The sequence below is a fragment of the Primulina huaijiensis genome, chromosome 7, assembly GCF_012295235.1.
Source record: "Primulina huaijiensis isolate GDHJ02 chromosome 7, ASM1229523v2, whole genome shotgun sequence".
In the NCBI taxonomy this organism is placed as follows: domain Eukaryota; kingdom Viridiplantae; phylum Streptophyta; class Magnoliopsida; order Lamiales; family Gesneriaceae; genus Primulina; species Primulina huaijiensis.
This window is the reverse complement of record NC_133312.1, coordinates 18,656,656-18,677,929: the sequence shown is the minus strand read 5'-3', so window position 1 is coordinate 18,677,929 and position 21,274 is coordinate 18,656,656. Positions and strand designations below refer to the sequence as shown.

Here is a 21,274-nt window from a genome sequence, read left to right as displayed (position 1 = left end):
TTGTAGGTGTATTAGGAGTTTTAAATTGTTTGCAGTTGTACATAATTAAATTTATTATTTCATTTCTATCATTTTCATATATTACATTGTATAGACTTGCAACTTGGTTTTGTCATTACAAAGAAAGAGAAAATTGTTAGATTATATATTTTATCATAAGTTTTGGTGATTGAAAATGTAGCGTACCGTGTTTTTAAACTAATTTAAAATTTACGGAAATATAAAAATTTTCTTAAATAAATAGTAATCATTCAAAATGCGGTAGAAGTAAATTGTTCGTCCAAAAATATTTGAAGTAAAAGAGTTACAAACATAGTTGCGAAAAGTAAACGTTCAAAACGTTGAAAGCATTGACATAAAAATCAGAGTATTTGAAAAAGCATTCATAAAATTCTTAAAAACAAGGACGGTCCTCGGGTTTAGCCTCATGCGCAGCCCAAGCCAGCTCATTGGTCCCCACCCCTCGTCTCCTCATCCTCATCCTCACCTGCATCGATCAAGCCTAGTGAGTCTAAAAACTCAACACGTATAAACTGGGCATAACGAGTAATACATAATAAAACCATATGCATTTTTAAAGTAGAACGTACATACTTGAAACTTGAACTTACTATCATAAACAAAGATGTGCCATCATCATAAAACTTTTCGTAAACAAACTTGCATCATACATACTTGAACATACATAACTCCATCATTTTGTGTAGAGATATGTTTCAAATCAAGTGACCCGTAACATAAATGCGCCTGATCAGACTAAATCACAGTAATGGGCTGGCAGGGATGTCCACTACCACATAAATAAGATCCCCGGTCATACTTTACCGGGTGGATTGGTCCCTGGTCATACTTTACCGCTTTCTAATCTTGATCAAACCCGGTCATACTTTACCGAGGTGGAGAGGTCCTCGGCCACGTTCACCGACTTCCAAACCCGTTCATAATTGGTCACAAGACATTTAGCATACCTCAAAAACATAAACTATTTTCTTTTGCACGTCAAACATACTTAAAAACATCGATGGCTTTGTTGGAACGCTCTGAAAATTCTACCCTAACCATAGCAGCAAAGATTCAGGAGATCCCGACGAAGCCTGCAACTAAAACTCGAAAAAACATTAAGAACATGCACAAATTTTTATAGCTTGAGCGGGTTTACGATAAAAATCATATCTCTCTCATTTCTTATCAAACAATTATGAATTCACTGTCAAATCAAAGATAACACAGAGTACTACAAATCATATGTTAAAAACATTTCCAGAAAACCAACCTATAAGTCGCAAAATTTAAAATAACAGAGGGTGACAGATTTTGTGATACAGAAATTTCACATCTTGAGCAGTCTCACAAAAATGATCATAACTCACTCGTGTTTTGTCCAAAAATTACGAATTTACTGTCAAATCAAAGGTATCAAAAAATTCTACGTTTTATATGTTGACATTTTTTCAAAAAATCGACCAAAAATTCCTAGCACTCGAAATGACAGCAGACTCAGTTGTTTAGATCCAAAATTTTGATCTAAAATCGTTTCAAACATTTTTGCTCAAACTTTTGCATAACATACACATGTTTTTCATACAATATACATCAAAATAATTACTATGACAAGATCGATACAAAAACGAAAGAACATACATGCTTTGGATCTTTAAAACTCACGATACGACGAATAACAAAACGATGCGGTGCGGGAAGCGATCTGGGCGACTTGAGGCATGGTTTTTCTACTAAAATCAACGTGTGGTTGCTGAAATTTTGAAGGAGAAAGGTGGAGATGGGGCTGCTGAAGAAAGAGACTAAGAACCCTCCAAATTCTCTCCAAAAAAAAAATGAAAGGGTGCAAGAGATGTGTGTGTCATAGGCCAAGTGTGTGTGTATATTATATTGTTCATGTGTGTGTGAGTGTAACACGTGTGTGTGTGTGTTAATGGTTGGTGGGTTAGTGGGTTATTGGGGTATTAAGGGTTTAATTAATAATTAACTTGTTAATTAAGAATACTAACACACTATTAATTTTTCTAAAAATCCCATAATTTAGAATAAAATACTCAAGTGATAACTTTGAAACTTTAAAATCTTAAAAATCATCTAATAATTAAATTAGGCTTTAAAATACTTAAAACTTCATAAATCATTTAAAATGACACTTTCTTGACTTGAAATAAAATACCACATTTTACAAATCGCCCAAATCGTCGCCGGTCACTTTTGCCCGAACCCGCATCGAGTAATCGCCTGAAACATAAAACTCTAGAAAATATTTTAACGTGCATCCCATAAACTTGTAATAATTCAAAATAATGAAATTTCATAAATCATGCGTCGCTAAAAATCATTTTAAAATTAAATAAATAGGTATCAATTTAAATAAATGCATGGGTTTTACGTGTACTGATTTTGGGCTCTACAATTCCTCCCCCACTTAAATAAATTTCGTCCTCGAAATTAAATCTTACCAAAAAACTCCGGGTAGCAGCTTCTCATGTCCGCTTCGGCCTCCCAAGTGGCCTCCTCCACTGATTGATTCAGCAACCGAACTTTGACCAACTTGGTCACCTTGTTCCGAAACCTCCGCTCTTGTCAGTCTAGAATTTGGACAGGTCTTTCCTCATACGTCAGATCTGGAGCCAACTGCAACTGCTCAAAACTCAAGACATGCGAAGGATTTGCTATATACTTCCTCAACATCGAGACGTGGAATACGTTGTGTACTCCGGTCAGATTCGGAGGTAGGGCTACACGATAAGCAAGTGTCCCAACTCTGTCAAGAATTTCAAATGGTCCAATAAATCTCGGACTCAGCTTGCCTCTCTTTCCAAACCTCATAACACCCTTCATAGGTGCTATCCTCACGAATATGTGATCTCCTATGGCAAACTCAAGATCCCTTCTTCTCTTGTCAGCATAACTCTTTTGGCGACTCTGGTCGGTCTTCATCCTGTCTCGGATCTTGACCACTACGTCTGCGGTCTGCTGAACAATCTCTGGACCAAGTTCTGATCTCTCACCGACTTCATCCCAATGAATCGGCGATATGCACTTCCTTCCATACAATGCTTCGTAGGGAGTCATACCTATCGATGATTGGAAACTGTTGTTGTAGGTAAACTCCACTAGAGGTAGATTCGATTCCCAATTCCCATGGAAATCGATTACACAAGCTCGCAACAGATCTTCCAATATCTGAATCACTCTCTCAGACTGGCCATCAGTCTGAGAGTGGAATGCCGTACTGAATAACAACTTTGTCCCCATGGCTGAATGTAAACTTTTCCAAAAGGACGATGTGAATCTCGGGTCCCTGTTGGACACAATATAAACTGGGATCCCGTGCAATCGGACTATCTTCTTGATATAGAGCTCTGCATACTATGTCATGGAGAAAGTCGTCTTTACTAGCAGGAAGTGTGCCGACTTAGTAAGTGGATCCACTATAACCCAAATGACATTGGATCCTCTGACCGACCTCAGCAAACCAACCATGAAATCCATGGTGATATTCTCCCATTTACACTCGGGGATAGGGAGCGGCTTAAGCATTCCTGCTGGCCTCTGATGCTCTGCTTTCACTTGCTGACAAGTGAGACATTAAGATACAAATCGAAGGATGTCTCGCTTCATACCTGGCCACCAATACAGCATCTGCAAATCCTTGTACATCTTGGTACCCCCTGGATGAATTGAATAAGGAGATGCATGTGCCTCTGTCAGAATATCTTCTCTAATCGAATCAACACTGGGCACCCACATTCTCCCTCTGTATTTCACAATACCATCAGACACTGTATAGAGTACACTGCCCTTGGCCTCATCCTTCAGTCTCCATTTCTGTAACTGCTCATCCGAAGGCTGACCTCTACGGATTCGATCTAACAAAGAAGACTGGATGGTCAGATTAGACAACTTGGGACCTCTGCCCTTAGGATAAACTTCTAAGCCAAACCTCTGAATCTCTGACTGAAGAGATCTCTACGCTGATAGCTGTGCTACGACTGCTACATTCCTGCTCAATGCATCTGCCACAACATTAGCTTTCCCTGGATGGTAGCTAATTTCGCAATCGTAGACTTTCACGAATTCCAACAACCGTTTTTGTCTCATATTCAGTTCTTTCTGCGTGAAGAAATACTTGAGACTCTTGTGATCAGTGAATATCTGGCATTTCTCGCCGTACAAATAATGTCTCCAAATTTTTAACGCAAAGAAAACGGCAACTAACTCAAGATCATGAGTCGGGTAGTTCTTCTCATGCACTTTCAACTGTCTGGAGACATAAGCTATAACCCGACCCTGCTGCATCAATACTACGCCTAAACTGAGCTTAGAAGCATCGGTGTATAGCACAAAATTGCCTTGCCCTACTGGCATGGCTAACACTGGTGTTGTGATAAGAGCTTGCTTCAAAGTATCAAAGCTCTTCTGACACTCTCCATTCCATACGAATTTAGCATTTTTCTTAGTCAATGAAGTGAGTGGCACTGCAATCGAGGAGAACCCCTGAATAAATTTCCTGTAATAGCTTGCCAAGCCTAGGAAACTGCGAATCTGTGACGCATTCTTCGGCTCAACCCATTCCTTAATTGCTGCCACCTTAGCTGGATCCACCTCAATACCACTGCTAGATATTATATGACCCAAAAATACTACTTTTTCCAACTAGGATTCACACTTACTAAATTTTGCAAACAACTTGCGACTCTGCAAGACCTGCAAAACTGTATCCAAATGCTGACTATGCTCTTCATGGCTTTTCTAGTAAATAAGAATGTTGTCAATAAATACTATGACGAATTGATCTAGGTAAGGCTGAAATACTCGATTAATGAGGTCCATAAAAATTTCTGGAGCATTCGTCAGTCCAAACGGCATCACCAAAAACTCGTAGTGTCCATATCTGGTTCTGAAGGCTATCTTATGAACATCTGCATCCTTTACATTCAGTTGATGATACCTCGATCGTAGATCTATCTTAGAGAACACTGTAGCTCCCTGCAATTGATCGAATAGGTCCTTGATCCTTGGTAATGGATATTTGTTCTTGATTGTTACCTTGTTCAGTTCTCGGTAATCGATACACAACCTCATGCTCACATCCTTCTTCTTTACAAAGAGCACTGGTGCGCCCCACGGTGAGAAACTAGGGTGGATGAATTCTTTCTCTAAGAGCTCCTGAATTTGCTGCTTGAGCTCTAACATCTCAGCTGGAGCTAAACGGTACGGTGCCTTAGAGATTGTCACAGTGTCTGGCACAAGGTCAATGGCAAACTCCACCTCTCTATCTGGTGGAAGGCCTGTGACGTCATCAGAAAAAACGTTAGGAAAATCTCTGACTACTGGTACATCAGATATTGACGGAGTGGGTGCGTCAGGTGCGGAAATAATACTGGCCAAGAAAGCCTCACACCCCTTGTGAATAAGTCTTCGTGCCTGCATGCAAGAGATCATGCGAGAGAAACTTCTCCATTTGTTCGGCTCAAAGAGAAATTGCTCCATGCCCAATGGTCTTACCAACACTGATCTTTTCTGAAAGTCAATAAGATAAAATTTCTCTTTGAAATAAACGATCCAAATACCGAATAAAATAAATGCATTTAAAATCTAAAAGGTAAGACCAATAAAAACGTTTACTGTTTAAAGTAAAACTACCACATCATAATAGTAAAGACACGTCAAACCTCAAAGTATGAAAATCATAAATGTTTTGAAATATTGTTTCCAATTATTCCTTCCTCTAAGTGATAAATGATTGATTACAAATATTTAGTAGATATCTTCTCTATAAAGGACCAGAAATACCTTGTTTACGTATCATTAGAAAGTGCATTAACATTAATACAACAGTAAGAAGCGGCAGTACAAAAGTGTGTAAACTATAAAAACGAGTCAAAGTGGATTGACCATTGCCTTCATCAAATCGTGTAACATCATAAAAATTCGGAAGAAACGCAAGGTCCTCGGGCTTTCAGTGCACCACCAGCCCTAGTCCACTCAGTCCTCAGCACCTCCAGTCTCCTCATCAACAAATTGCTCACCTGCATCAATCACACATAGTGAGTCTAAAGAATCAACACACCTGAACCGTTACAACAAGTACATATACATATCATGCAACAATGAAAAGTACTGTAAACAAAATAACTTTCATGATCTTCAAAAGCATGAACATAAACATAAACATATTCATATCAAAACATGTCATATCGTATCATCATATATGTATTCATTTTTCCTTATTGAATTCAGATAGTTAGTTGTGACTTTCATATCAGCTTTAGGTCGATGGATCCATCTACGTATAATAGCGGTACCCGACGACGGGGACAACGACAGTTTTATCCGTCCACTGAGCCTTGGCCTTACGTGTTCGTGTTCGTGTTCATATTAGTAACAACCAACTCACCTCTTTCAAAAACATGTCGTCGTATTTATCATTTGTAAAATTCATGCATATACATATATTTTCTTAAAATCAATCATGCATTGTATTTTCCAGCATTATCATAAAAATTCATATTCATAATTCACATAACATTTTAAATATGTATTTTTCAGTTATCAGGGCACTGTTAGGACTGCTACCAACTTTAAACCATAGTTCAAAGACTCCCCAAACCACGTGTGACTCAACTTAAACCATCTATAACCTCAGACATGTCGATATAACCTACTGGAACACCCAAAACGAGTCATGCTCACCAAAATCGTTTAAAACACCTACCCTGGACCAGCGCCTAAACGTTGGTTGTGTAGCGCTGCGGCGCTTACCAGTGCCTAGGCGCTACAAACACTGAAGTTCAAGCGCTTCGGCGCTACAAGTACCGAAGATCAAGCGTTGGAGTGCCAAATGAGCAGCGCCGCGGCGCCATCCTTTGCGAGTAAAAATCAAAATACACCTCGAAGCAAAACTCAATCCTTCGCCCGATCCGTCCGGACCAGACTCGAACCAACCTCTACTAGACTATGACAGACCCCTCCTGACCTGCCCTAGCCTTGGCCCTCAGCCCCATGCACGCGAACGCACGTGAACCACCCGAACTCCCCCAAAACCATGAGCCTTAACCATCCCATGAGCCAAACCCGATCAGCTACATGCTAGCTCTATCCTAGACAACACCAAACCCTCCTAGTACCATTACACGGCCTTAGATACCTTCTGGACGCAGCCTCCATGGCCAAAAACCTGCCTGTACCTTCCAAGGGCCAAATCGAACCCTAACATCCAAGTAACCTCAAGAAGACCGAGAAAACGTTCGGCCCTCATATGCTGCTGTACCAGATTGGTTCGAACTCCTCTACGACTCCTAGACCTCCCTTGGTTCGTGCCCTCATGGTCCCTAAGTCGACAGCCCCCTTGTAACATCAAAAACATGAGTCGTAATGCAAGCAAACTCAATATTTCATGTATAAACCATATAAAGCCGATCCAAATCATTAGATATAACAATTATCATGCAAAATAATTCGAAAGTACATAGTATGGTGTGAAAGATGAGAAAACGAAGGCATATGACGTGTCTTTGCGTTTATACGCTCGAAAAACAACTCAACGACGCGAGAGACGGACACCGGAGGGACGGGGAAGACCTTCGCTGCATTTTTCCTTGCAAAACCAATCGAAAACCAGCTGCTGGAAGGGAGGAGCTGGTGCGGCCGAAGTGAAAGGGTGAGGGCTAGGGTTTGAGTGTTTTTAAAAAATAAAAAGAAGTGTATATTTGAGCCTAGGTTTTTAAAATAGTGAAGTTTAGTGGGCTTGACCAAAAAATCTACTAACACAAGCCCATTAGGCCCAATAATACGCACGTAAAATATTTCATTTTGGTACGTTTTCAAAAATATTACCCGAACCCTCAAAAAGTCTTCAATTTTGCTAAACATCGCCTACCGGTTTAAAATATGGTTCAACGTGTTAAAGTATCTTAAAAGTGCCCATTTTCAAAAATTCATAATAAATACATCATATATTAAATAATTAAAGATAATTATTTAATAAAAAAATTTTCTCAAACTGCTCCGGTCTTCGTTCCTCGTTCGAGCATCGAATGCTGCTAAAAGCCCTATTTTATGCCCTCAAGTAAACCATGCCATATAATCATTAAAATCATGTCGTGATCATGCACTTAATGCATTAGAATAATAAATCGGACATTTTCATAATATCCTAGATTTGCATGCAGTCGGGTTACGTCATTCAATTTTCTAGACTTTACATTTATCGCTGAACATCCATAAAAATAATTGTGTTATTTTACTATGCACTTTACATTCTCTCAAATCTTATTTGAAGTTGTTTCTTGTTCAATGATAAAATATAGTTAATCACTAGTCAAGTCAGGCCGTTACGCACTTACTCATTTTTAGTGGTCCAACAAGTCTAGTCATTCAAAAATATTTCGCAATACCCTAGAAACTTGTTAAGAACAATTCAAAGTTCAGAAAATTTTAAAAGATTTATCCATTCACTTCTAAACTCTAATCTAATCCCAACATGTTGCCTACGAGCATTCGCTGCGGTACTTGCGAGAATTACATTTATAAATGAACGAAATTTAACTCCCGTAAAGAATATGTCATCAGAGAGATACGAGATGTGATGAGTTATCTATTTTGTTCTTATTTCGATTTATTTGTAGAGAGTAGTGATTGATGTTTTGAGAAAATATGAATATATAATTGACTATCAATGGGCTTGTTTTAATTATTATACAAAAGATAAATATATGCAATGGTTTTTTCTTTAAAATATAAAACACCTAAATTAATCTATGATAGAGATGACAAGTGGTCGGGTTTGATTAAGATTCTATATCTTTCATCTCCATCTCCTTTTATTATATTCATCATCTCTTTCGATTATTCAATTTCATCCTTATCTCCATTCACGTCATAGGGTCGAATATTCATAACCTACCCAAATATCATATTATCGCATATAATTGTATTTTCTTAAATTTGAATTATTTCAACAAAAATATGAATATTTACTAAATTGTTGAGAACAATAAGGAAACATTTAATATAAAAAATTATCAAACTAAATATTATAGAAAAATAACAAAATATTTGAAACAATCTATCATAACATCATTATTTTACAAAAATAACATTAACTTCTTCATACCCGAAAATCCCCATACTCGATTACCCAATTATTTAATCGAGTAAAAAATCCTCTCCATAGTCACGTTAATTCGGGTCAGATATCGAATTCTTCGTCGAATTCTGAGAAATTTTCACCCCTAATCTCTAACAATCCAAATAGATTGGAGATTGTGGTTAATACTGATCACTCAAAACACATTCAATATGAACATTCAATTTTAGAACGATTTCTCAAATTTTAAAACTCAATTGCAATAAACTACGCTCAATAAAAAAATTTAAACGAATCTATTATTCAATTTAATTTATGAAAAATATTGTTTTTAATAAAATTTATTAATCGAGTCGCCGACGCATAACACCGAATACGAGCAACGATCTAACGGTGGAGTGGATAATAATACAGCAATAAGAGAATTCTCGCAAGAAATCGAAGGCGAATCAAAGAGCGTCTTCGCTTTTTATCATCGTTACTGGAATCTCAGATTTGGGGCTGAGTACAGAGAAGCAAGATGGGTGAGAGAAAAGTTCTCAACAAGTATTACCCCCCGGACTTCGATCCGGCAAAGATTCCGCGGCGGCGGCAGCTAAAAAATCAGCAGATGAAGGTCCGTATGATGTTGCCTATGAGCATTCGCTGCGGTACTTGCGGGAATTACATTTATAAAGGAACGAAATTTAACTCCCGCAAAGAAGATGTCATGGGAGAGGTACGAGATGTTCTGAGTTATCTGTTTTGTTCTTATTTAGATTTATTTGTGGAGGGTAGTGATTGATCTTATGATCAAATTCCCGGATGAAGGGTCTTTTGCCAGTTAATGAATTTAGGGTTTTTTTAATTGATCGTTCGTAATTCGATGTAAGCATGTGGCATTAGGGTTATTACTAATGCAGTAAATTTGAAAATGTGATCAGGCGTCGTCTTTCAACATTTAAGCTCAACTTTCCTTTAATTACTCTAAACGCAAGCACGTATGGCGAAATCTAAGCTGTTTTTGTGTGGTACTGTATGTTCAATAAGCCCGTGTAAGTCTATTGTGTTACTGCATATTTCATGTGGGTGTTTGTGTAGACTCATGTTTACATTCCAGTCAATTGTTCTTTCAATGTTTTAATGGATTTTATAAGTTTTTCTTCAGTTTCGGATTTGACTTACGGGCTATAACATCAGTAGTCCACCATCATACTAGTGCTGCTAAGTATTAGATTGACAGATGCTCCATGCTGTTCACTTTTTCATCCTGTTCTTTCTATGTTATTGTTAAAAAGAAGCCATCAAAATTACTTACAAGAAAATGATATGCATTTAGAACTTTCAAAAGAAGTGATTATTCTGCCTCTGTTATGCCATTGTATGGGTTATTAGTGTCTTTGATGTTTGTTATTCATTGTTGGATGTCTTATGGAATTTGGAATCAAGGATGTGAGCCCTCAATTTCTGTGTTTCAGACTCATTCTAATATTTATTAAAGTATTTTTGTTGTATGTAGCTAGGAGTTGGTGTAAAGACCCGATAACATTAGGGCTACTACTGTACTACTTTTGGTATAAAGACTAGAAATTCTGCTAGGTGTTTTTTGTCACTAAATATTGCAGTTTTAACAACACTCTCCCTGACTTGGTTGTATTTATTCATATGCAGACCTACCTGGGAATCCAAATTTTTAGGTTCTATTTTAAATGCACAAAATGCTCAGCTGAAATAACTTACAAGACCGATCCACAGAACTCTGATTATGTTGTTGAATCAGGGGCGACAAGAAATTTTGAACCTTGGCGAGCTGTAGATGAGGTACTGTATTCTTCTTACGTACTTCATACTCGTGTAATTTTCTCATGTTTTGTATTTTGAGAATGAGGCTGTATTCCTGTTAGAATTGTAGCAAGTTCAACCATATGTTTTACCATGTGATGTGTGTGTATATTGTTGCAGTTATGATCTAAAATACATTCTCTTTATATGCAGGCTACGGATGAAGCAACCAAAAAAAGGAATGCTGAAGAGATGGGAGATGCTATGAAATCATTGGAGAATAGAACTTTGGACTCCAAAAGGGAAATGGATATTCTTGCTGCTTTGGATGAAATGAAATCTATGAAGGTATATAATGATTCAAGTGAGATACTTTTGGTATTTGGTTTATCATCAGTTATCAGTACTCTTCTAGTTTCTGAACCATAGATTAAAAACCACGAAAGACACACTCTTAGACACAGCCCCCCTGGCTGGGTTGCATGCCTAGAACAAGAATCTAAAGGATGAGGAAGTATCATTAATTTCTTCATGCTCATTCCCTACATAGTTGTTAAAGGCGCGGCTTGCCTCACCTGGGTGCTGGAGTCAACCAGGTGCAGCCCATGCGGCCTGCATACCCCCTATGGTACAAACCCTTGGAGTGTAAGTCGTGCCTTAAGCACGAAAAGCACACTTCTTGTGTTTATGTTAAAAAAGGGAAAACAAAGGCTCACATCTTGTTAAAAAATCATGGCCTAGCAAGATTTTGACTTTTTGTATGCTCAACAGAGTCACGGACTTCTTCCTTCCTGAACTCATGTTGCTAGTTCGTTGCACATGATTTGAAAAAAGTAAAACCAGCCTTAAATGCTTAAAATACTAAATTCTCGATTCCAAAATCACTCTGAATTCTACTCTTCTACTTTCTAGTGCCTCTAATGATGAAGGGTCTGGTGATTCAGATGATTGATGTTTTTTGTTTAATTACAGTAGGTATTTATTGAAGAAATTTGAGTCAGTTATCGTTTATTAGTCTGTAGAGTATTAATTTGTTTCTATGTAATAAAAATTCTCATATATGTTCATCATAAAATATCATGCTTGGTGTGTCTTATTTCGATAAAATGTGCTCCTAGCCTTGCGCATTTGGTTCCTGGACAGATTATCCTTTATGTTTCTTGCTCCTTAAGTAACCATGGTTCAAATTCGATGCACCTCTAAACAAATTCAGGTCATCTCCTTCATGATTTCTTGTTTAGCTAAATGAATATAAGATCTATGGGGTAATTGTTCAGAAGTAAATTTTGTGCTATAACTCTTCCTTTTGGGTAGAGTGAATCCCATGATCCTGAACATTTCTTACTTGGGATCTGAAATCCCAAGTTTGTCTACCAAGATTGGATCAAATCTCAAGTTTGTCTATTTAGAGTGGATCTGATTGTATTTGTGTTTACAATTAATCTCATTTATGTGATATTAATTGATAAAGCTTTATAATTCTTAACAAGATCATTTGCATTAAACCCATGGTTAGGTATCGAAATCAAGTGAAATCCCATGGTGTACATTTAGAGCTATCAGAGCGGGTTCCACTTTTTGGGGAAGATTAGTTGAAGCAATGACAAGAATTTCAATTTGGAATTTCTTTCAAAGAGATGGTTCATTAGTAGAATGAGGGACAAATAATTGGACTCATCTAAGCTTACAGTTAAAGCTTTGAATCCTGTTTAATTTTCTTTTTTTTTTTTGAGAATAATCCAAAAAAAGCAAGAGTATAGTGTTCCTCTAATGCTTTGTTACTTTATTCGCAGAATACAAATGGCCAGGGGTCCACTGAAAATCCCCCACATCACTAACACTTTTTAAAAATTTGAAAATTATTCTTCATTGTGATCCGTCTCCCTGAAGGCTCGAGGTTCTTTATAGGTAGAGATTGTCAGCTTGCTTGTGAGAGGCAATGCAATAGTAAATAATTTTTGCTTCTATATTAGTGAATATATAATTTTTTTCTTTCGTTGTCCTGAATTTTGTGAGATTTATATTTGAGGTTCTAGAATACTATGTTTTACTGCAACTTACTTTGATAATTCTCATGCCTTACCTTACTCTAGTGCTTCTGAAAACCGTTGGGCCTTGCTATATGCAGTGGATTATTAATATGAATCACACGTACCCAATTCTGATTTTTTTTTGTTCCTCTTCTGTTTTCTTGTTCCCTTTGCAGTCAAGACATGCAACTGTTAGTGTAGATGCAATGCTTGAAGCTCTTCAACGTTCCAATGAGAAAAAGGTAATTGTCAATAGCTATTTTAGTTTTAAATATCTTGCATGCATTGAATAATGCAATTTAAGTAATCTACTACTAATCATAACTAAAGAATGCAAATGAAGAATATTGGTTGTGAGTAATAGAACACAAATCTTACATCTTATGGAATTTCAAATTTGGATTTCATTTCTACAGTTTCTTTTGGCCAAAAAACTCCAAAATTTGTAGATCTTTCTGTATTAATCTTTGTTTCTTTTTAGTTCACGAGACACTTTATTCAACCACAACATATATTCATATCATATTGTTTGTTTGATAGGAAAGGATATTGGAAGAGGAGGATGAAGCTCTTATAAAATCAGTATTTAAGGTGAGAACGTGTGGTCCAATTTCTTGGTCTGGTTTGCTCACACTTTTAAAGGCGGACACATGGGCTGCACTTGAGAGTTGCCTCATGTGCACTCCAGCAAAAGGCACGCCACAGGTCGTACACCATGGCCGTGATGTTGCCCTCTTCGTCGAGAGATGAAACTTTCATGGCTCAATTGATTGATTCCTTTTTTAAAAGAAACCCACGGCCAATTGGGCCCAATAATCTAAGCCTGAAGTTTTGCCACAGTTTTATAATTGCATCATCATCTTGTCTTCCTTATTTTCACTACGCATAAATATTTGGATAAATACATGACAGCAGCCATTCTTTCCCACTCTCGTTTTTTTACCATAAATTAATTCCAGCAACATGTTTAATTCCAAGATCACCCCAACTCTTTCTAATGAACTTTTGGGCTGCATTATTATTTAATATTTTGTGAAATTTATCTTTGTTGCATGCATATATAAAATTTATTATTTTGTATAATTCATTTTACATATGCATATTTAAAAAATTGCTTACTTGTGCGCCTTAGTTCAATAAGGTGCGCTCTCTGCCTTGAGCTTTAAATAACTGTGAGGAGTTTGTTTTTTCTTTGTTTCGTTCCTTTTCTTCCCAATATGTGTTGTTTTGCAGTATTTTGATATGACTTTCCATATTCCATCGTTGACTTAGGGACAAAGAGAGGCTTCTATCATACGAAGAATTGATGATGAAGATATCAGTGATGACAATGAGGATTTAACTTTGTTTTCCTCTGATAATGGGGAAACCTCCACAGGCTTCTTGAAGGTAAAAGTTTCTTTTTGGCTATTTGGTTGAGTTTTGTCTTTCTTGAGGCCTTTTTAGAAACTTTACTGTTCAATCCTTAAATTAATATCCTACGTGTTTCATTTATTTTCCAGGAAACAAATAACTTGTAGACTATATTTTGCATCCTTTATCCTTATTGCTTGCTGGGATTGTCCCCTTAAGACATGTTTCACTCTATATGATTAAAATGTTACCCTCGCATATGCATTTATAGTGTTCTGATGTGAGAGAGGGGACTTCTGAAGCAACTAGGATCCTTAATCTGTCATCTTCTCTTTGATCTTAAAATATTCTTTTGACAATAGCCTTGTGATAGAATTACAGTGTTTCAAACTGTCATAATTTGTGTCCTGCTAGCAGAGGACTTCTTTGAAATCATTATAAATAAGCACATGTGTTTATCCTGAGACCTTAATTAGCAGAAGCCTGTTTTTGTTGAATTTTTGATACCGACCTTGTTACTCTTATTGATGCAGAGGAGAAAACAATCCCAAGAACAACCTTCTAATCCAACTCCAACCGATTCTTTGATGACAGCCGGTGCTTTTGAGAACTCCAATAACAAAGGTGTGTACAAGTCTAGTGTCTTTGAAAATACTGAATTTTTATTTGCTTTTTCTTTATTTTTTTCTTGGTGTTGGTTGGGGGAGTTCTGTGATTAGTATCTACATTTTCTCCAATTGCCGTCGCTTGTACTACAGGTTTTGGGGGCTTCGCTGTTCGAATTAAGTTCAAATCAATTTAGTCAACACACTAGAAAATGATTTTGCCAATGTCTTTGCCTTGTACCTTTATACTCTACCATTTTGCATTTATGCCCCGGTGCTAGGCTAACCATTTTTCTCCTTAATTGTTTTGTTAGCTTATAAGTTCTCTTATTCAAATTTCTCTTATATTCTTAAAAGATTAAATATAAGTTTATCTTTTGGTATGTGCTAAAGCATTTTTCTTTTCCTCCCCCCTCTCTGTATTTCCATTTTTCAAGTGTATTTTACATGTTTTTGATTTTACAAATATGAGTATGTTAGCTAGAACTCATCGGTACAATTGCTAAATTGTGAATTGGAGTGTTTATATGTTGTCTGGTATATGATTCTTTGGTATTTGATCAGTTCGTGTCGGTTGAGTGGAAGCATTTGATCACATGAATAAAGATCATCTTTTGATCATTTCCTCGTGACACACTTCTTAAAACATCCATGTTGTAACTGTCGACAGAGAAGGGTGACGGTAAATCTGTTTTCAAATCTTCTTCCATTAGAGTTTCTATCGTCAAGAAAACAGTGGCAGACTCCAAGCCTATGAAGGAAGACGATGCAGTGACAAACGGTGGATTACATTCGCTATGCCAGCTATATGGAAGTGATGAAGATGATGAAGATGGACAATAAGAATAGTTTGCACGTTCTTGTACTTGATTTCATTGGCATTTCTTTGGATCAAGCTGTGGCATTACTCTATCCAACAGAGCATGTCTGGTTCTCTTTTCGTGTTTTTTGAGTTTGTGTTTCCCCTTTGAAAAAGGAAAGAAGAAAAGGTTTCCAGCTAACCATTTATTGGTTTTGCTTTTCCTGGGAGGTGGATGGAAGCTAGAGTAAGCATATATTTAGGGGCAAGTATTGAAAAACAAATACTTTTTTGTTTCTTTATTTTTGTTGGATAATATATCCAAACATGTTCTGAAGTCTACACCTAAGTAAACAAATATTTAGGGTTTTAAAAATCTGCCCTTCCATTCCCCTTGTTTTACCTGCTGTTTTTTTATCTTTATTTTTCTGCTCTTTTCACTGTCAGTAATAAACTTGACGTCACACTTTCCAAAAAAAAATAAAAACGAATTTATATTTTATTTTACCTACATCCAAATTTTAAAATAATTTTGATTCTTCTAAAGAATTTGTCTTTAGAAGTAATTCAGCATTGACTAGTATTTTAAAACAACCAGACTCATATATGATTCAATTTGTCTTGGAAAAAAAAAAACCCAAATCGTAAAAACTGAATCATGTTATGAATAATCAAAATCTAATCGAAGTAAAACAGTACGATATTGGATTAGGTGTTTTATAGGCTTTAATTTGAAAAATTGAATCTTTTGAAAAAAGAATCGAACCATCCCGATGAACAATCCAATATGATACGGTATTATGGTGTCATTACTTTGCCTTATTTTGTTTGTTACCGGTAAAATTCCCGTGGAGTACTGGCTCCTGCACTAAAACTCTGATGCAAGTTGTCCAGTTGTCTTCAATAGAGAATATTTCAAGAGAGTCAACAGTTTATTCACCTATCGTCTAGGTCCAATAGCTGCTGTGGCTGTTACGATTCTAATAGAATTATTTGCACGATAACTTGAAAATTAATTAACGATCTGCCTTATGTGGGATGGTGTTAATGAATAAAACTATTGATTATATCATCTTCCATGAATCACAATAATTTCAATGAAATGATGCTACAAAATAATTAGCAGGCAAGGAGATATTATGAATTAATGATCACACAATGCTTTTTCTCGAAACTTTGAAGTCAAATAAGGGAAATTTTATTCGAAATGATCAAAAACTTGATGTGCAAGACCAAGTGAGTGGAAGGAAAGCAATGCAGAATCATCGGAAAAACAGTAAACAAAACACCACAGACCCCTTACAATCTTTATTACAATAATCGGCAAACATGCAATCCGTAAACTGTGGAGAAATCGACAGATAATTTAACTTGAAGCCGCAGGTGCCGCTGCTGGTGTTGCTGCTGGTGCTGCTGCTGGTGTTGGATTCTCAATAATCTTGATACCACCAATGGTCACACCTTCTCCCTGATGCCTCGGCACCAATGTGACCAACACGTCTTCATCATCCGCCACATCCATATCATTGTACAGATCCGTCAGCTTCAATCGAATCGAAGTTGTTGCCGTTTGGTTCTTTGTCTTGTGTGGAATCTGAGCATATGTTCCAGCATATGCGGCCTTGTCTAGTTCCTGAACATTGTCGTCCTCGTCGTTGATAAACACGTCGAATTTCAAGAACTTGGTAGTGTCCACAGTTATGTTTTCTAGCACCAGAACCTCATCGGCCTTTCCTTTCTTTGTTTTCGGAATTAGGACTCGGACAATTTTGTCAAGTTTGAGAGGGAAGACTGTATCTGCTTTTGCGGCTGCTGTGCCAGCTCTGGTGACCTTAGCAGTGGCAGTTTGAGGTGGGGGCCTGTAGTCGAGCCAGGGAAGGTCGATTCTTTCGTAGTCGTATCCCATATCTATGTTGCTCAAACAGTCCTTTACCGTCACCCTCACGAGCTGAGAATTTTCGTCGTAGAATAAAAATTGGGCATTGAGAAAATCAGGGTCTGTTATTTTCTTGTCTGGCACATTGACACTGGGCAGATAATACTGCCATAAAGTCCACATTCGATCGACATTTCCATGGTGGACGTAAAACAACGGATCTCGGCCCGCCGAGTAGAAGTTACCCAAGTCCTCCCCACTGGGCTCTCTAGGGTCTCCAACCCAGGCGTGCACGGCTGTGTGGGAGCCCCGCTCGGAAGCTCCAGGCCCGGGGTTGACAGGGGTTCCTTGGCGATAAGGCTGTCCCATGAAATCAGTCGCGCTCGAGTTGCCTCGAATCATCTCAGAATACATAATGGTGAGGTTATTAGACACAACTTGAAGAGGATCTTTGTTTCCGGTCATGCCAAGATCCACCACAGCCGGTGGGAGGTTTGCTTGGTTGCGCTTTTCGTCGTAGAGAGCTGCTTTTGGATCGTTGAACATGGCCGGAATGGCCATCCCTTTCGGGTTATCCCAGTTCCAAAATGGCAACGCGAAAGTGGGGTCATTAATCAGTTTCCCCAAGATTCTCTCGTAGAAATACAGGTACCATCTATGGAAAGGGAAGAAAAGCCAAGAATTATGAACTTGAAGATCCAGAGTTCCCTGCCCGGGTTGATCGTAGGCGCCATTGCAGTAAGCGCAGTGGATGTTAGCTTGCTGCATGAAGCTACGCGGGTCTTCTTTCGGAAGACGTTTCATCCGATCAATGGCTAAATTGTACTTGAATATGTATTCAGACGAGACTTTATGTGCGGCAGGCCTCGTCTTCATTTTCAAGACTGGAGGGATCTTATAATCGATGATACTTTGTACAACCGGGGGACAACAATTTGTATCAAGCTGTTTGCCGGTGTTCAAGTTCGTAGCAACACCGCATTTGTCGAGCTCCGGTGCTTGTATGGGACTCGCAGAGCTGTCTGGAGCCGAAATCAAGTTGGCGGCACTGTAAAGACCACCCAAACCGAGAAGCATGTTCCTCCTGTCGACTTTCCCTTCGGAAGTCTCAGTGTCTTCGGAGGAGTGCTTTTGGTTATGGCCATTGTTAGTGCAAGAAACTTGCAGGCGTCGGGTGCGCCTTGCGGAGGCGATGAAATGGGATTGCTTAAAAAAGAGAGGGCGGGATGTTGCGGAGGGATTGGTGGTGGTGGAGGTGGCGGCGCATGGTAGGTGAATTGAAGCCATATTTGTCTTTGGTTTGGAAACGCATTCAGCATATGTGCTTATTTATAAGACATGAAGTTGTGTGAGACGGTCTCACGGGTCGTATTTTGTGAGACGGATCTCTTATTTGGGTCTGAAAAAATATTACTTTTTATGCTAAGAGTATTATTTTTTATTGTGAATATCGATAGGGTTGAGCCGTCAAATGTATTTTAGTTGGATGTGCGAGGATTAGATTAGATTATATTATATTATTATGAGCTAATTTTTTTAAAAAATATTTAAATACAATTAGCAAATTCTTCCAAACCTCTACTTGTCTTGCACAATAAACTATTTATTTAAAAAAAAATTGAAATTCATATATATTCAAAAACACTTTTAATCATTTTTCACGGGAGTGTTTATTTGTCATTAAATACGTCGTTAATATACGGTGTCACATTAGCAACTTTTTGTGTCGTGTCATCATTTTCAACGTCATATTAACATTCAGATGAAAAATAAATAAAATAAAAAAATACAAATTATTTAATTAAAATCATGAATTAATTTATTTTAAGATCAAAAACTGTAAATTTTTTACTGGTCCTTGTGTTACAAGATTGAGGTAAATCACAAAATTCATGGGATTGATAGAGAGCTATGTTACTAACCAATCAAGTATAATTTATCCCACGTTTTTTTGTATGATATTTAATAATCTATTTAATTTGAGACTTAAACTTCTCCATTACCCTCATAAATCAAAAGGGAAATATTGATGTGGTGTGAAAAATCGATTGCCGTAGAATTAGAATTAAATGGAAAGTTAGTCTAAAGTTATAAGAAGTGTTTAAACATGAGGACAATTATTGAATTTGAAAAATATGTGCACTCTATTATTGAAAGTGGAAAGACGGGGTATGACTCAATTAATGGTGTAGGTGGACAAAAAAACAAAAACAATATAATTTTTTTAAAAAAATTTTAGTTTTGCTATGTTATGAAAAAGTAAAAATTTATAGTAAAAAAATAAAAAATATCAAACTCTCAAAATTATCAAACTACAAACTTTATAATATTTTTCTCTCAACGCAATTGAGAATTTCTTCACAAATGGTGAGGCTATTTATATAATTTCTTTGGTAATAATCCAAAAATAAATTACATCATTACCTTCATCATCACACACAAATTTCTAATTTTTAAAACTCTTATTTTCAACGTTCTGTTGGAAATTTCAAGTAATTTTAAAGATTGAATAAAAATTATGTCTCATGAATGTGAGAGTGTCTTTTGGCTTTCCACATTCTTGAGTTAGTGTCGGCTCATTATTGTGGAAGTGTCTTTTGACTTTCCACATTCTTGAGTTAATTGAAGACTTTTGGCTCTTCATATTCTTGAGTTAATAAGAAGATTAATTGAGTTAATTAATCTTGCATGACTCTTGGTGTGCACTTTGGGGATTATAAATAGTGGGTGTTCATTTCCTCATTCCATATACACAAAAATGGTTTTTACATTCAAGATTTCTTTCAACCATTCTCTTGCATTTCATATTGTTATCTTTCCATTTGGCCTCCGTTAAATCTCGGTGATAAAGTGAAGGTACGTTTTCGGTTCGCCCGTATAGTTACTTCGTGCTAAGTTGCTGCAAGGTTTTGTCGTTGTATCTTGGGAAACAGTTGTCCGTCGAGATCCTCGAAGCACCGTCGGAGGGGACAAATCTGTTTTAAAGAAACTGTACTTCGTACAGGACTCGATTTGATTTACTGTTTTATAGTTGTTATTTTATACACGATATTCATACTTTCAATAGTATGCTCATTTTTGTATGCTATTTTTGATTATCGACTACCGAGACCTCAACAAGGTATGCCAAAGTATGAATTCCCTTTGCCGAACATGGATATAATTACCCATCGACAGTGGTTTGAAAACTTTTCATTTATAGATTGATATATTGAGTATAATTAGATAAAGATGGCTCCTGAAGATGCCGCTCTGTCTGTATCTTTACGAGATTGCTTTCGTTCCCTACTTCTATATTTTTGTTATTAGCAATTTTTCTAACAATCTTAAAACAGATTTTGTTATACTCATTATGTTATTTGTTGACGACATGGGCCATGGCTACCAACTCGAATGTGCCACAAGTTAGTCCCTAATTATGAAAGTCATTGTTGTCGATGTTCCAGCCATGCTGATACACGGAAAAAAATTCGACGGCTCAAATTTCAAAAAGAAGCAAAAGAAGATGTTATTCTATCTTACCGTCTTGAATCTAGCAAGGTTTCTCACCGAGGATGCTCCCAAACCAGCTGTGGTTGACGGAGATGTGCAGACTACTTTGCTATTGATGTGTGTCACCACTCATATTTCTTGTGTAGAAAATAAATGGTTTGGTTGATTCGCTCTACAATGTGTTTTGCGAAAAGAAAATAGCTAAAGAGCTATAGGAATCCCTTGACAGAAAGTATAAAACCGATTATGTCGGGGCCACGA

The 21,274-nt window shown here is 37.1% G+C and overlaps 2 protein-coding genes across 2 annotated transcripts; one reads left to right on the top strand and one right to left on the bottom strand.

Annotated features, from left to right (window-relative positions):
• The first annotated feature begins 9,430 nt into the window (after positions 1-9,430).
• LOC140981290 (uncharacterized) lies at positions 9,431-16,021 on the top strand. The gene is made up of 8 exons (XM_073447651.1): positions 9,431-9,815; positions 10,748-10,897; positions 11,072-11,206; positions 13,065-13,130; positions 13,429-13,479; positions 14,161-14,277; positions 14,775-14,865; positions 15,517-16,021. The coding sequence occupies exons 1-8, from the start codon at positions 9,618-9,620 to the stop codon at positions 15,687-15,689; spliced, it is 981 nt and encodes a 326-aa protein (XP_073303752.1). The 5' UTR covers positions 9,431-9,617; the 3' UTR covers positions 15,690-16,021.
• A 972-nt stretch (positions 16,022-16,993) lies between these two features.
• On the bottom strand, positions 16,994-18,833 carry LOC140981392 (polyphenol oxidase I, chloroplastic-like). The gene has a single exon (XM_073447779.1). The coding sequence runs from the start codon at positions 18,806-18,808 to the stop codon at positions 17,012-17,014; it is 1,797 nt and encodes a 598-aa protein (XP_073303880.1). The 5' UTR covers positions 18,809-18,833; the 3' UTR covers positions 16,994-17,011.
• Between the last annotated feature and the right edge of the window lie 2,441 nt (positions 18,834-21,274).